Raw genomic sequence first — 17,301 nt, forward strand, 5'->3', positions numbered from 1 at the left:
ATAACATAATTTCTTGTGACTATATTATATAATTAACAGAATTTGATCTTTTGAGGAAGTTTTTATTCCAAAGAAAAATGCTTTGAAAATTGTTGAGGTGTGCAGTCTGAAAGTAGATAACAATACATAAAATACTGGGAATTCTGTTTTTTGTCAACATATTTTTTCACTAAACAAATATTTATCATCTAATTCCACAATCTTCCAAATTAAATATGACTTGGTTGGATGTCTGGCAACTTTCCCTTCTACATGGGAAGGGTGCTTTAGGGGGATTTTTAATTGACAAAATATATTTTTCCTCCTCAGAAGCTTTTGACTTTTTTTAGTTTGGGAGAGTTTAATTCCCGGCTTTCAATGGATGGTTTGATATCTTCTGATTTATTGAGATACACATTTTCCGCGTACTATTTTTTTTTATTAAAAATGAAAAATAATGCAAATCTGCTTTTTAGATCAAAGATTTGTTATCTGAAAGGTCTATCAACTTTCTGACCCAAGATTAGGTTTATTGGGGATGACTATATCACAACCAAGAATAGAATAATCCAATTGGGTTTCCTGGAGAAGGTATAAAATGACTGAAAAGCAATGAAATATTAAATGATTTTTTCTTATGAGCAGAACAGGGGAAGCTATTATGCTTATGCCCTGTATAATTAAAATTTTGATCTTTTTTCTTTTCTCCTCACTATATTCCATTATATCATTTTTGTACTAGTAAGTGATAGCGCCTGTAATTCTACAGAGATATAACATGTAAAGGGATAAGGAAAGCATAATTTTAGAGGTTCTTGATTCATACTGCTTTATTCTTGTTACTGATTTTCATTAGTATTTAGTGTTTGGATTTTATTAAAACATAAATTATGTTCTGGTTCTTTCTAAATCTCTTTGATGACCAATTACTTCTAGTCAAGAGATTGCTTTCTTCACCTTGCCAGAAAAGCACTTTATCAAAGGATGTTGTTATTGCCTTGTATCATGTCATTGCTCATCACCTCTGATTTACGTTCTTGGGAAAAAATTATACGTTTGACAAGTTCCTGCATATCATTTACTCATTTGCATTGTACATTTACAGGTGAAACTAAAAAAATTAGAATATCATGCAAAAGTTCATTTATTTCAGTAATGCAACTTAAGAGGTGAAACTAATATATGAGATAAGACTCATTACATGCAAAGCAAGATAGTCCAAGCTATGATTTGTCATAATTGTGTTGATTATGGCGTACAGCTCATGAAAACCCCAAATCCACCATCTCAGAAAATTATAATATTACATGCAATCAATAAAACAAGGATTGTACATAGAATAATATTGAACCTCTGAAAAGTATAAGCATGCATATGTACTCAGTATTTGGTTTGGGCCCCTTTTGCAGCAATTACTGCCTCAATGCGGCATGGCATGGAAGCTATCAGCCAGTGACACTGCTGATGAGAGCAACTTTTGCCAAAAGCACCAAAAACTTCAATGACCGTGGGATTACTGTGCTTGATTGGCCAGCAAACTCGCCTGACCTGAACTCCATAGAGAATCTATGGGGCATTGCCAAGAGAAAGATGAGAGACATGAGACCGAACAATGCAGAAGAGCTGAAGGCCACTATTGAAGCATCCTGGTCTTCCATAACACCTCAGCAGTGCCACAGGCTGATAGCTTCCATGTCACGCCACATTGAGGCGGTAATTGCTGCAAAAGGGGCCCAAACCAAGTACTGAGTACATATGCATGCTTATACTTTTCAGAGGTCCTGTGTTATTCAATGTGCAATCCTTGTTTTATTGATTGCATGTAATATTATAATTTTCTGAGATGGTGGATTTGGGGTTTTCATGAGCTGTACACCATAATCATCACATTTATGACAAATCACAGCTTGAACTATCTTGCTTTGTATGTAATGAGTCTTATCTCATATATTAGTTTCACCTTTTAAGTTGTATTACTGAAATAAATGAACTTTTGCACGATATTCTAATTTTTTGAGTTTCACTTTTATATAAGAAAGAATTGATCCTTTGCTTTTTCTGTCTGTCTTTTATATACTGCTTATGCATGAGGGACATCTGTTAGGATAATAAAAAATTAAATTGATATTTTTGCCCAGTGGCCACAATTTTATTAACTAACTAGAATTTAAATAGGTTGCTTATGACCAAATGTTTCAAAGAAAGCTGGAACTTAGATAGTAAGAGGAAGTTCTTACGTAAATTGTACTTTAACTGTATAATAATTATTTTTGCAACCACAGTTCATCAACAGAATATAGGCCGATGTCAGAAGTATAGTAAAAAGCATAAGCACTGTGTATATAATAGTACTACTGCAATGCGCTCTACATGGGGCAGCCCTTGAAGAGTATTCGGAGACTTCAACTCGTCCAGAATGCAGCCGCGCGAGCGATTGTGGGTGCACCTCGGTACACCCACGTTACACCTATCCTCCGCGAGCTGCACTGGTTACCGATCAGTCTCCGGATACGCTTCAAGGTGCTAGTCGTAACTTATAAAGCCCTTCATGGTATTGGATCTGGGTACTTGAGAGACCGCCTGCTGCCAATTACCTCCCACAGACCCATTAGATCTCACAGGGTTGGCCTCCTCCGGGTGCCATCTACCAGCCAATGCCATCTGGCTATTACCCGGGGGAGGGCCTTCTCTGTGGCAGCTCCGGCCCTCTGGAATGAACTCCCCGCAGGGATTTGGACCCTCACCTCTCTCCAGGCCTTCCGAAAAGCCTTCAAAACCTGGCTTTGCTGGCAGGCCTGGGGGTGATGAGTTCCCTCCCCTCTCGACATGTATGGTTGTGCGACTGTTGCCTATTTTTATTATTTGTATTTCGTTTTTATGTTCCCCTTTTTTCCCTTTTTGAATTGTTTGCCACCCTGAGTCCTCCCGGAGAAGGGGGGCATACAAATAATAAAATTCTATTCTATTCTATTCTATTCTACAGCACACAATTCTGCTTTTTTATTTCTGCAAATTAATTTGTGAAATATAAAATGTAAAATTCATGAAATGACACACATGATAATCAGAGTGTTTGAGCAGGCTCTGATTCTTATTAGCAAAAGTATCAGAGTGCCTAGAACATTCACAAATATTTAGGTTTGTTGGGAAATGGATAAATGTAGCATAGAAACATTTTGGTTCTGGGGTATTATTTGGAGTTGCTAAGAGTAAATAAAACTGATTTAAAATTACTCAAATTTGATAGTGTTACTTTCTGAAGGAGTTCTATAATTGGATTGAAATCATTAAGAATTCCTGGAAAACAAGAATTGCCACATTGTGGATGATTTCCTAAGATGGAGGCACAAGCAGGCCTTATCAGCAATTCAGGGGTCTGACATACTGCAGAGCTTGTCTGTTAAGCTGTTTAGATCGTATAGATCAATGCTGTCATCTTGAATTAGGGTGAATTGTTCATAAGTAGCCAATCCAGCTCTTTAAGGATATTTTAATATATTTATAATAAACTTCCGGGAATCCCTGGTAACCAAGAGAGGAGTTGTATTAGGTCAGGTCAGTTTTTGCTTGCACAGGAAGTCAATTATTAATGAAGATGTCCTTGTAGTGCTTAAAAGGAATATTCACTGAATCCATGAGTAATTGAACAATTATTTGTTTTTGTAAATTGTAAATTTTGTGTTCTTCTGATAGATAAATTGTACTGTGCGGTGTGTATAGCTTAGTGCCTTCTCTCTAGATTATATTGAATTGCATAATCCATGTCTGAGTTTCTCTGCTACATTCCCCCAGTTTCCAATATTTACTTCTTTCTAATCATTTACATTTTTCAAAAATAGTTTGCTTCTTGTGTTATATACCCTTTGTTTAATGCTCCTATTCTTTTTCTTTAGACGTTTAGATGCTAACCATATTACAGTTGTCCCAGAAGACAGTTTTGAGGGTCTAGTTCAACTACGTCACTTGTGGCTGGATGATAATAGTTTGACTGAAGTTCCTGTTATTCCACTCAGCAATCTTCCCTCACTGCAAGCTTTAACTTTGGCTCTCAATAAAATAACCCACATCCCTGATTTTGGATTCAGAAACCTGTCAAGCCTTGTGGTCCTGTAAGTATTTGTATTATGTCATCTCAATGAATACTTAATTTAAGGGACAAATGGATTTAGAACTTCATTACATTTTTACAAAGGAAAAATCCATTCCAAGATGCTTCTGGAAGACAAGATTTACATAATCTTTCCTGTCATACTTGTGACTTTAGGAGAATCATATTATCAAGTTAGTTTCTGTGAAAATCCATTTTAAAAATCATTTCTCGATTCCTCCGTAGATTTTGTCAGAATCGGAAGATTGCTTTTTTCACACCTAGAAACTTTATTCTTAAAAACAAAAAAAAATGCACAGTCGATTTCAAAATATATAATTTATTTGTTTTTTCTATTACCTTGCTTGACAACCAAAGGGATTTTTTTAATGTTAATAGTTCACTACTCAGGATGATCTTTCAAGTGTGTTTCATTTTTTGTTATAAATCTTAATTTTGGGAAACTATGACAAGAAATGATTAATGAGGTAATGGATTCTACATCCCCTTTTCTTTTTCAGACATCTCCATAACAATAAAATAAAAACATTGGGACAACACTGTTTTTATGGATTAAACAACCTAGAAACTTTGTGAGTATCCTGACTTTGAGGTTCTGTAACAGAACAAAACATATTACAAAAGACTTAATGCCTTGAAATATTGACATTAGGAATTTAAACTATTTGGTTTAGAAAGGAACAGGCTTATAATTAAACACAATTATGCTATGATTAGCTAGATTTACATACATTTACAAATATACTTAATGCTTTGTTGTGAAACAGAACTGGTCACAACTTGGTTTGATTTTCTTTTGCAAGTTATTTTGTTGCACCAGAGAGATAAAGAAATTATAGACGATCTTAACTAATCTTAATATCTTAAAGAAATCATTACAGTCAGTCACTTTGTTGTAAGGTGAAAGGAAATAACATTCCTAACAATAACCCCAGATTGCTGAAGGGGGAAGATTGAGAAAGGGGACCTGGCATTACTCTGGAGCAAGAAGATCTTTGCTCCCAAGAAGAACTTGTAATTTGATAGTTGAATGTCAGCAAGAGGGTAAGGCAAGCAATGAAATAAGGAGTTAATTTCAGCAATTCCATATCCAGATTCTATATGAGCTAAATTGGACACCCAGAATAAGTGAAAATTTAACACTATTCTAAGGGAGGTTAAAAGTTTTTGAAACAAATGTGTGTCACGTGTATGTGTGTTCGTGCATTTATGGCATAGTAGGAAGCACATTGCAAGCTTAAACCAAGAGGATTTAAACAAACAAATTAATTATTAATTATTTTTAAATTTTAATTGTTAATTTTTTTTCATAATATCCCACATAAGGCCATTGTTTATGTTCTTTCAAGGGATTTAAATTATAACAGCATGGTGGAATTTCCAGAAGCAATTAAATCACTTCCAAGCATTAAAGAATTGTGAGTATTACTACATATTCTTACTTTTTTCCAACTAAAAATGTTTAGTTTTAGGAAAGTTATGTTTTTCTTCTTGATAAACTAAAATAAATTAAGTTTGAATGGGGAGGATCAACTTAAAATAATCAATGATCTGGCTTTTGGGTCTGTCATATTTAGTATTGTTTAGTTAAGTGCAATATAGGTTATTTTTTAATGAATTATCATGAATATTATAATAACTTTCATTTTCAAAGAGATTTTATTTCCTTATAGCTTTAAAATTGCCTCCTTAGTTTTAAAATATATAAGTTTTTACAATAGTTATAGTTATCTTCATCATGTTGTATCAGGTAAGTCTTCTGTATATCTTTCTTCAGATCTTTCTTACCAAATTCTTCCAGTATGCCTCTAAAATTCAGATTATTTTTACACTGTTGGTTTTCTAGTGGCTCCAGTCTGGCTTCCAATTGGTTTCATTCTGATTGCTGAGAGGTTTGGTTAAAGATAATTCTGGATAAGTTCAGCTTGAGTTGCCAGACTATAATATCTGTTGTCCATTTTTGCTTGGAAGATACACTTGCATTCCTAGTGTAATTATTGAAATAACTTATAGAAAAAATATATTTCAGTACACAGAACTTGCATATAAACAACTTTTGAAATTGTAGAGAAGAAGCTATTCCTTCTTACAGAAAATTTGTTTTTACTTTGTTTCCTTTTCCTTTTTTAAAAATTACTAAGATTTTATATATGATTCCCAAATACTAAACTATTAATCCAACAATTTCAATTTGTTTTTAGGGGATTTCACAGCAATTATATTTCCATGATCCCTGATAATGCATTTATAGGAAATCCGCTTTTAAGAACAATGTAAGTTTTTAATCTAAAAAAATAAATTGTGGGGTCAAAAATAGATGCATGAATGATAAAGCTTGCCTTTTTTTTCTCCTTCAGACATCTGTATGATAACCCTTTATCCTTTGTTGGGAACTCAGCCTTTCAAAATTTATCAGATTTGCATTCTTTGTAAGTACTCTTCCAGTTAGTTTAAAATGTACTTGTGCTAATTAATCTTCTAATCCTAAATACATGTACTGTATTCAGTGGAATTACTTCTTGGAATCTTTGATTTAGATTTTGTTTGCATAAATATAGGTATTTACTTTTTGAAATAAGTGAATCTGGAACAATAAGTGTATTACAGATTGTTACAGTGTCCAGTTGTATTAGCTTGTTTAGTAAACAAAGAAAAATATTTTAAAAGAAGAAAGAAACCTTTTAAAGCCTTTGGTTAATGTTGCAATATTGCAAAGAAATGAAAACATTCAACTTCATAATTGTGATAAAAGCAGATCAATAAAATCTATTATACAAGCTGATAATGGATAGTTTATTGACAATAGAGTTTCAGTTGTTAAGTCTTGCAGGAAAGAAATGGTGAAGAGTAGTCCTGTCCAGCAATAAAATGACCAATGAAAAATAAACATTAATGCAGAAGATCCACAACAGTATTTCTATACTTAAGAAATAATGGCTGATGATAAGTTTTCTTGCCAGTTTTATGAAGATCTAAGTCAGTGATAGCTAACCTTATCCAGAGTGAGTGCCCAAAGTGTGTGGGCATGCACACAAATGCACCCAAAGCCCCAAAATGCAATGCATGTGCGGCCACCATGCATGAGCCCCGCCCTTATGGGCATGCATGTGCTCCCCACGCATGTTCGCTGCCCCACCCTTTGTAACCCTTGTAATTATGTTTTAATTTTTCAATGGTGGTGTTACTGACCATTGTTAATTTTTACAAAAGTAGGGTGAAATATTTTTCACTGTTTTTTCTGTTCTATTCTTGCTGAGTGGAGGTGTTTAATCTGGCAAAATTGCACAGAAGCTGATGCATTATATTTTGGTATGTTTGCTAAAGCTCGTCTTAGTGGTTACACTGTACAGAAATAGAAAATTGCGAGGTTTAATACAAGCAAATGCTTGTAATTCTTACTTATATTGAAATTTGTTTAATTTTGAGTGTCTGTTTTATATTACTGCTCAAGTTCAATGCATCTTCATTTAGTTCCAGAACTTTTTCAATCTGTTACTTGAACTTCTAAAATAAAAGGTTTATGAGTTGACAATGTGATCATTTTAAGAATCACAATGTTTCTTTTATAAGTTGTTCTCCATCCCATAAATATATGAATAGCAGATAAATGTGTATTTTTAATTTTAGTGATAGTCTCATAAAACTTACTAAGATGTACTTAGCAATAAAATGAATGGTTTAGCAATTACATCATACATTCAGTTTTGCAATAGAGCTGGTTACAAAACTGACTACAGTATCATCTGCAGGATATTAGTGCATTCTCAGAAATCCAAATTCTGGCAAACATAAATATTTCATATTTTCACCATAGTTCATTATAGTTCAGTACAAACAAAGTTTTTTTCCCATATGGATACATACACATATAACCTCCCTCTATGGCTTAAATTTGACATTAGTAAATGTTAGTGAGAAAGAGAAAGCCACCTTGGTACAAAACACTAGCAAAAAATGTTAACAAAACCTCTGTTCCCATAGGGTTGATTTTTCTGTTGAACAGTGTAACTGTGATGTATTACATTTCTGGTTTTTTTTTTTTTTTAGAGTCATTCGTGGAGCCAACATGGTGCAATGGTTTCCTAATTTAACAGGGACAATCAATCTGGAGAGTCTGTAAGTATTTTACTGTCAGACTTCAAAAATGAAATAACTAGTAAAAGTAATCCCCCCGCTATGGACCTACATTTTATGGGCCTTATGAGATGTGCCCTTTCTGCCACTGTGCCTCTTTATAGAACATTCTGCCCCTCAAAATTAGTTTAGCTCCATCCCTTTTGATATCCCAGAAGACCCTCAAGACTTGATTATATTATCAGACATGGAGCTTCCAGGGAATTGGAGACATACTTAGATGGCTCCACCCATTTGATGAGCTCCATTGATGAGCTGGCTAATTTTATTCCCTCTTTACCTAGAATTTGTTTGTTTTTTATAATGTTTATGGTCACTGTGATTTTTGTAATTTTTATTCATATGCAACTTTTATATGTGATTTGACCTATGTTATGCACTGTCCAGACACATCTTCAATGTGGATCTGGACAGCTATATATATTTGATTTATTAAAATCAGAGACAAAAAAAGTGGAAGGCAAAGATATATTTATTGTGCCTGTCTTTGCATACACAAAGTATTTTTAAAACGCACACTGTATTTGTATTCAGTGAATAGAGATAAAACAAAGAAAAGCAAGTTTATTATATCTCTTAATATTGGAGATTTATTGTAAAGTAATTTTTGTGCTTGATTGTATTGGCACAAAAATGGGAGTCTAGAATTTTTAAGTATGCTAACAGACTTGCTAGTGTATGCTTCCCAGTTGTTTGTCATGAAAGGAAAAGTAAATAACAACAGCAGGAACTTAATAGTCATGGGTGGCTTAGCATTATATCCAAATCATTGACTCAGGATATTTTAAAGAGGGGTTGTTGTCTATCTTTAACATAATGATGAGATGCATACAATTAATACCTCCAAGCAAAAGTAATTGGAAAATCCATGAAGGACTATGTGTCCTGTTCTTTGCTATCATTGAGCCAGAAATGTTAGCTTACTGTTTGTGTTAACGGGACCATTTTTGAACCTATTGTTCTAAATAGGTATGCATTATTATGAAGTTGCTTAAGTGGATACATCAGTACTTCAACGGTACCTGGTTAAACTAGGTTCACATGATTTATAGTATTCTAGAAAAGCTGCTACTTTTAAAAATTCTTTTTTCCAGTGTACTTACAGATATTGGTATTTTATTCAACAGAACTTTTACAGGAGCCAAAATAAGTAATATCCCCACTGGTCTATGCCAAGAGCAAAAGATACTTCGGACTTTGTAAGTACATAACTTCTAATTCTAGTCTATTTTTATAACTAGGGGTCATAGTGTCAGAAAATCAATCTGATGTTTGTAAGTTTGGTAATAGTTTATTTTTGGGGGTATAAAAACATATCAAAACAAATTTGTGTACAATTTATTTATTTATTTAAATTATGCAACCCATCTTGCCAAAGTCAATTCTAGGCATCTTACAAGTTAGTTGACTATTTAAAAAACAAGCAAACCTTAATTAAAAGCCAGGTGTGTTACACATTTTTATTCAGTTTAATATTATAGTATTAGCTTATAAATTGTAGTTTATAGCAAGTTCTGTCCAAATGACATTAAGTATGTTAGGAAACAGCAAATATCTAGTTAATGAATAGATGGTAACTACTAATAAATTATTGTAGTTTATTTCCAAATTTGATTAAAATTATGAGGCTTGCAATTTCTGAATAAAGAGAGCTTTTAAGAAAATAGCTAATCCTGCAATCTTTAATGTAGTATATCAATTTATTATTTATTTTATTCCCACAGAGAAATACACTGTTATGAATACTTCTTTACTGCACTAATTTTATGAACTACTGCTGAATTTAAGTACTCTATTTCTGTTCTGTCCTTCTGAATTAAGTTAAATGGAAATAATGTCAGTTTCTTAAGAAAAAAAACTAGGAAAAATTGTTACAGCAATATTATAAGAAGATGATTTGCTGACAAAGCTCAAGTAAAAACCAAACAATTTTGTATAAATTAAGAAAATCCTTTTTTCTTTCTTTTCCTTTTCCTATCTTTTAAGGGATTTGTCTTACAACAATATAAAAGAACTTCCACATTTTAAAGGTTGCAGTTCCCTAGAAGAAATGTAAGTAAAGAACACACTGGATCTAATTTGTTGGTGATTTCTGTTTTGTTTGGTTTCCATATTTCAAACAATCAGAATAGAGCTGGAAGAGACCTTGGGGGCTTTCTAGTCAAACCCCATACTCAAGCAGGAGAACCTATACCATTTCAGACAAGAGACTCTCAGTGTCTTAATATTTGTTTGGATGAGACTCTGGTTATCCATTAGAATAAAATAGCAACTATAGTTTCGACCAGACTGCACCAATGCAGTTGCTCCCCCACAGATCCAGTCCAGCTCTGCAGTACACTGAGAAGTTTGGAAAGAAGCATTAGAGGGGATTTGGAAGTTTATCTGTGTCCTCAGGGTCACCTGAAGAATGCAAATGGATGTGGAGCCTTCTTGGAACAGCTGGAAGGACTATGTTGTAAACTGGAGATAGATGATGTCATATCCCACCCCCTCTATTATGGCCTCAATGACTCTCTAAAAGAATGCAAATGACCAAGTGTTTGCAAGGAATATAAATCCTTCCATTCCCCACCATCCAGTCAGAGCTGAAAAAACTGCTTGGATGAGAAGTGAAATGTCTCCAAAAACAAACAAACAGGAAAAGAAGGAAGTCCAGTTGCCTCTTGAAAAAGCCTCTTTGACCTGGATGACCGAGAATCTCCATAGACATTACAGAGGATGTCAGGAAGAGTAACTACCAAGTTTGACAATGGTAACAGCACATATTTGAGCCTGTAAGTGGGAATTTGAATCGCAAAAAGGTAGCCATTCTCATTGTGTCTGCTGAATTCTGACTCTTTCTAAGTCAACTTGTTCCCTTTTAAGGAAAGATGATTGCCAAGAAGATCTGAAGAACAATGATGAAGGATTGTCATAGCATTTGATCAATAGAACTTTTCAGAGTCAAAGAGCATCAGACTTCTAACTGGACAGTACCAATGGGGATCTGAAATCGGTCTGAGTCATAAGGAAATCCAATGCAGTTCTAACATCTCTCAAGGTTGATTAAGGCTTCCTGTGAAATGGCAGGAGAATGGATTCAAGCAGCAATCTATACTTCTTTCAGTGAGGGGATATTTCCATTAGCTCTGGAATAACCTGATGTATACACCCTGCTCAAGAAATCTTTTTTTGACCTGATCATTTTGAATAATTCTGGGCCAGATAACCCTGCTCAGAGGCATCTCCCATTTGGACTACAACCTGAGGCTGCCCTTGGAAAGCATTCAGAGGGTTCAGCTATTACAAAGTGTGGCCCACGCATTTATGTAGTATATAAAGATATTATAAGGTATTATATCTCTATACCAGGGGTAGTCAATCTTTTATACCTACCGCCCACTTTTGTATCTCTGTTAGTAGTAAAATTTTCTAACCGCCCACCGGTTCCACAGTAATGGTGATTTTATGAAAACATAATGAAAATGTTTTTAAATAATGCTATGAATTTTTTTTTAAAAAAGTCAATTAAATTTTAAAAAAGGAAAGTGCTTCAGTATCGGACAAAACCTCTACCGCCCACCATGGAAGCCGGAACACCCACTAGTGGGCATTAGGGACCAGGTTGATTACCACTGCTCCATACTGAGAAGAACATTCTGCTTTAGGTGTTGCACTGATTCTTCGTTGGCTTCTGATTTATGATTCAGGGCCTGTAGTTCTCAGGACCAGTCTTTTACTGTATCTGCGTGTCCAGTCAGGTTGAATAGTATCAACACTGTCCAAGTTATTTCTAGATGACAGTCCATTTGAAGTGGCATTTTTGAATAAATGCTCCCAAACTATGGTATTGCTTCCCCACAGAGATGTAGTTTGTTCCTTCCCTCTGGGATTCAGGAGAGCAGTTAAGACCTGGTTATTGTAACAAGTGAGGGGAAAAGTTGCACTATGACTGTTAATTTGAATCTTGAGCATTTATGTATTCTGGGAGAAGATTTATCAACACAAACATGGCCACGTTATTCAATCAAATTGTTTTCTTTGTTTGCTTTTGTGTAATTTTGATTGTATATTTGATTTATTTTGTGGATAGTTTATTTTTGAAGTGTTTATCTTTATTATTAGGGTGGAGGGAGACTTTTTGATATTTCTGATTGTTTGCTGCCCAGAGCTTTTAAAATAAAGTAAACAAATAAAAAAGTTTAATTAATTTATAATTCACAGCAAGTGGTTGTGCTTAAATCTGTATTCTTGTGGAAGACAATCTGTTGTAATTAGTGTTAGAAGCATTTACAGTACTGCGAAATTAATTTCTGTTTCCTTCCTGTCTCTGTTAAATTTAATTCTGTCATTTTTAGCCTCTTTCTTTAGCTTCAGCAAGGTCTCAAAGATGTTCCTGAGTTGTAGAAATACAGGATATTTTATATATGTCTTACTTCTGGTTGTCATTATTCGCTTCATGTTTTGCTTTGTTTGACCCTCTTCTCTTTGGAGAGTTACTTCCTCTGTCAGTTCCTGATATAGCACATTCTTTCTGTGATCTAATGATTGTTCATATTCTCTTAGGAGGTGAAGTATTAACCTCTTAGTGCTCCAGTCTTTGTTTTTAGACACTGCTACAAGCGTATACTGGATGCAAATGTATGCCAAGTTGTTTTCAGACAGGAACAGAAATTTGCCAAAAGCACTGCAGGTCATGACTCAGAATCATTTCCATTCATTTTCAGTTATGTTACAAAACCATCAGATAAAAGGATTTTATTTCTTCTTCCTCTCTCAAAGATATTCTTTTGGTTTTTCACACTATTTTATAAGCAATAATTAGTGTTAAGTCACATGTTAAATGGGACTCTATTTCATCAGAATATAATGAAGCATCAGATGTATAGCTTTTCTTGATGAAAATATTCCTACATAACTAATTACTGCATTTCAGATATTTGCAGCATAATCAAATTGAGGAAATCGAAGAAGATACCTTCCAGGGACTAACATCTTTGCATACTCTGTAAGTATACTTTCTCTTTACAAATGTCTTTAAGTTCAGAGAAGTTTGAAAGTGAATTGTTGCATTCAGTTTTGAAAGACAAGCTGGTTATCCAAAGCAACACAAAAATCAGTAAAATGTTTATTGGCTTCCTATCTCAGACTTGGGGTAGTTTCAGTGATGCCAATCAAAATTTATTACATAAATCCTCCCCCTTTTCCTTTTTAATATTTTAAATATGTAAGTGTATATGTGAATTTGAATGAAGAAAAAAAGATGAAGGGAGTAAAAGAAAAAAATCAGATTAGATACTGTCACCTGGATCTACCAAATTTTGTAAATAAGAAACAACAGTAATAAATCATCATTCAGAATCAGTCCACTTCTCCTGACTATGTATTTAATCTGTCTAAATACAACCTCCTCCTTACACATTTTGCTCATTTAAAAGTTTTACCAAATTGATAGTAAGTAAACAAATATGATATTGTAAAATGTTTTCTTGGACAAGTCGAATCCTAAAGATATATCTTGTGTAGCATACGAGTCCTGATGTTCCATGATATGGTTTTCTGCAAAGTAAATCAAATATACATAAACCTATTTGACTTCTGATGGGATTAGTAAATAATCATTTGTTCTTGACAAATATTTAAATGAAAATGATTCTTAATGCATTTGAATTACAGATTCCTTCATTGAGTGGCTATAGAGAGTCGCAGCTTTTAGTGCAGGTTTATAGCAGAAGAGTTGACAGTGATAGGCTTTAAGAAATAAATAGTACACACATATACACACACACACTTGGTAATCAGCTCTTCAATATCAATTTCCATAAAGTAGTGTAGGCTGAGATAGCATGCAGATATTATAGGGAAAGTGTTCCATTAAACTGATAGCATATGGATAAATCTTATGATGGGAAGCAACTGGTTAAATTAACTTGTCATGCAAAATAGAATTTAAATGCAAAGATAAACCATTTTTATATTAGTTTCCACTCTGGTGTCCGTAAAGGCATTTTCATATATGGAGTAGAGTCTTGTGACCTTTTCTAGCAACAAAGCAGGTGTTCAGGTCCCAGGTTTCAAGATGTAATTGCATTCTGATTTAGGTAAGCTGGTGCCTTAGAGAACAGAAAACAAACAGAATATTACAATTTCATACTGTGTGGAACTTAGACCTTTATCATCCCCAAACTGTAAAGCTTTCCATTGAATTAAGTGTTTTTAAAAGAATTGGATAAAGAAAATTGTCAAGATGACATTGTAAAATACAGATAAACTCAAATTATTTATCTGTTAGAAACTTAGTGTGACCTAAAACATAATGTAATCACTGAACTGCAAGCAATGACCATTTGAAAGTGTCAGTGTAAATCACTAACACAATAGTTCTTTTTAAAATTGCAGTGATCTCAGCAGAAACGTGATCCACCGGGTTAACAAGGAAGCATTTACTACACTTGGTGCTATTACCAACCTGTAAGTAGGCCATTTAGCATAGTGCGCATTTCCAATCTTAAAATATTATAACTTCTCAGAAAATTCTCTTTTACACAGTGTGTTAAAACCATTCATCCTGTATTTAAAAAGAATCAAAAATAATATGAACGAGTACCTCATCACATACTTTATTGCACATCAATGAAAAAGTCTGTGGAAACTAGATTGATATTGATTTTCTTTCAAATCGCTATTTCCTGATCTCATGCAAAGGGAATCTGGATCTCTTGGGGCCTTTCAGTACCATCGACCATGATATCTGAACAGGATGTGGGGAATGTTAGAGAAAGGCACTCTTTTCCACTGTTTTTTCTCCTTTCTCCACAACTAGTAGCACTTTGTGTTGGAGGTGGAAAGAGAGGTCCAACCCATGGCATTTACCATGTGGGATACCTCAGAGTGCAGATCTCTCAACACTCCTTGTTGGGTGAGATTATCTGATGGCAAAAGGTGTGATATCATCAATATACTATTTGTACATCTCCATCCCTGGCCAGGAACGAGAAGCCTTTTAGAAGTTCCCCAATGCTGGATTCTGTGATGGTCTGGGTGGTAAGGAACATGTTAAGTACCAATTGAACTAATTCCTGAACCAGAAGATCTTGCTCACAGTGACTCATGCCCTGGCACTTCCCAGTTGGACTATTGCAGCAATCTTTACGTAGGGCTTCGTGTTACAACAAGGCCGCCAAAATGCAGCAGCTTATGCAGAATTGGCCACCTCTTAGTTTGCCATGTTACACCATTGCTGTTCACGCTGCATTGGCTCCCATTTCTTCCCAGGTGCTGGTTATCACCTTTACAGCTGTACATGACACAGACTAGGTTATTACGGAACCATCTTTCCTTGAAGTTATTTGCCTATTCCAGATACATTGTGCATGTTTCAGGTTCCTCCTCTTAAATGTTGGCATCTCCTGGGGCCTAGGAAGTGTGCTTTTTCAATAGGTTCCTCCAGAGAATTTTCAGAGCTATCCAGCATATGGATGGATCTGGAAATGGGACAACAAGTTACAAGTTTTCTAATAGAGAATTTTAATCAGCTCATACACAATACATTTTTCCAATTTCTCTAAATTATATCATATGCTCTTACAGTTTTTCATACTCCTTCCATCCCCACTTAACGACTACTGCCCAGTAATTAGCTGTCTGGCTGCATAGGACAGTTATACTTTGTCAAGGTGGGAAAAGCTGATGTGTTGTCAGAAATGACAACCCTTGTAAGCGTGGGAAAGCAAAAGAGACTGGTAAATATCATCTGGCTTTGCCTGTTGGATAAGATGCTTGTCAGACAAAATAAATGTATTCATTTTAATGGCAATAGGAAATCTAAAGTCAGTGAAATGCAGTAAAAGAGATCGGGTCCCCATTCATTCTTAACCGTGAAACTCACTAGATAATCTTGTGCTAGCCTTCATGTCTCAGCTAAGGTTTTTTTTTTTTTTTTTGCTTTTGTTAAGCATATGCCTTTGTTTCTGGAGGGCTACAAACAGTGTAAACAAAAAAATAGATTGCAGCTTTTTAGTAGAATCTTCTTATTGTATAATTACTTGCTATTTCTTCTGTTTTTGTTTTGTAAATTCAAGTATTTAGTATTTTTGTTTTCCCTCATGCTTTTTTTCTTGCCATCCCTTTAGTGACTTAAGCTTCAATATGCTGACTTCATTTCCAACTGGAGGTCTGAGTAGATTAAAGCAATTTAAGCTGATAGGCAATACTGAACTGAAAGAAACATTATCACCAAAGGACTTCACTAAACTCAGGTAAGTCAATAATTAAGTTAGTACCCTCATATTTTAACTATATAGTTGTTCTGTTCAGATTACAGTTGATTTCTCCAAAGTGTGACAGTTCAGTTAAGACAGCCTTGTATCTTAGAAAGCAATCTTCCTACATTTTTAATGTGGAGAAGAAAGTTGTACAAGCAAATTAATTGAACTGACACCCTGGAAACTGTGACTTAACATAAGCTGCCACCCTGGAAACTGTGACTCTAACAACACGGGGGCCACTTATGCTCCCCCACATCTTGCTAGGGCTCCTATAGCATCCTAAAATCATGCTGTTGAAATTTGGAAGTAAGAAATAGCAATAGCAATGCAGTTAGACTTATATACCGCTTCATAGGGCTTTCAGCCCTCTCTAAGCGGTTTACAGAATCAGCATATTGCCCCCAACAATCCGGGTCCTCATTTTACCCACCTCGGAAGGATGGAAGGCTGAGTCAACCCTGAGCCGGTGAGATTTGAACAGCCGAACTGCAGAACTGCAGTCAGCTGAAGTAGCCTGCAGTGCTGCATTTAACCACTGCGCCACCAAATGGGCAAATTTGGATAGGTTTGGGCTAAAAAAAAATGAAAAAATAAGATTATGGTAGAAATGCAAGCCATCTAGCTGATATAATGCTCTAATTTCCCGATTTCTCTAAATTGTATGGGTTGTGTCCTCTTGCAGTCTTTCATACTCCTTCCATCCCCATTTAATTACTGCTATATTTAGCTGACTGGCTGCATGGGACAGTTGTACTTTGTCAGGTTGGCAATAAATGCTGGGTAGTCAGAAATGGGTTATGAGCCAAGGTGGCGCAGTGGTTAAATGCAGCA

The 17,301-nt window shown here is 34.8% G+C and overlaps 1 protein-coding gene across 2 annotated transcripts in view; it reads left to right on the top strand.

Moving 5' to 3' along the window:
- The window catches only part of LGR4 (leucine rich repeat containing G protein-coupled receptor 4), a 68,084-nt gene that overhangs the window by 40,677 nt on the left and 10,106 nt on the right, over positions 1-17,301 (top strand). Inside the window, exons 5-15 of one of the 2 annotated variants that reach the window (XM_087718841.1) lie at positions 3,873-4,088; positions 4,588-4,659; positions 5,437-5,505; positions 6,289-6,360; positions 6,445-6,516; positions 8,135-8,203; positions 9,349-9,420; positions 10,208-10,273; positions 13,140-13,211; positions 14,603-14,674; positions 16,336-16,461. In XM_087718841.1, the coding sequence (XP_087574967.1) occupies positions 3,873-4,088; positions 4,588-4,659; positions 5,437-5,505; positions 6,289-6,360; positions 6,445-6,516; positions 8,135-8,203; positions 9,349-9,420; positions 10,208-10,273; positions 13,140-13,211; positions 14,603-14,674; positions 16,336-16,461 (978 nt within the window). The remainder of the gene's footprint in view (positions 1-3,872; positions 4,089-4,587; positions 4,660-5,436; positions 5,506-6,288; positions 6,361-6,444; positions 6,517-8,134; positions 8,204-9,348; positions 9,421-10,207; positions 10,274-13,139; positions 13,212-14,602; positions 14,675-16,335; positions 16,462-17,301) is intronic. The other variant, XM_087718850.1, reaches the window with a different exon arrangement.

The sequence above is a fragment of the Thamnophis sirtalis genome, unplaced genomic scaffold (genome assembly GCF_051295495.1).
Source record: "Thamnophis sirtalis isolate CommonGarterSnake01/CBP01778 unplaced genomic scaffold, rThaSir2_p1.2 scaffold_1, whole genome shotgun sequence".
NCBI classification, from domain to species: domain Eukaryota; kingdom Metazoa; phylum Chordata; class Lepidosauria; order Squamata; family Natricidae; genus Thamnophis; species Thamnophis sirtalis.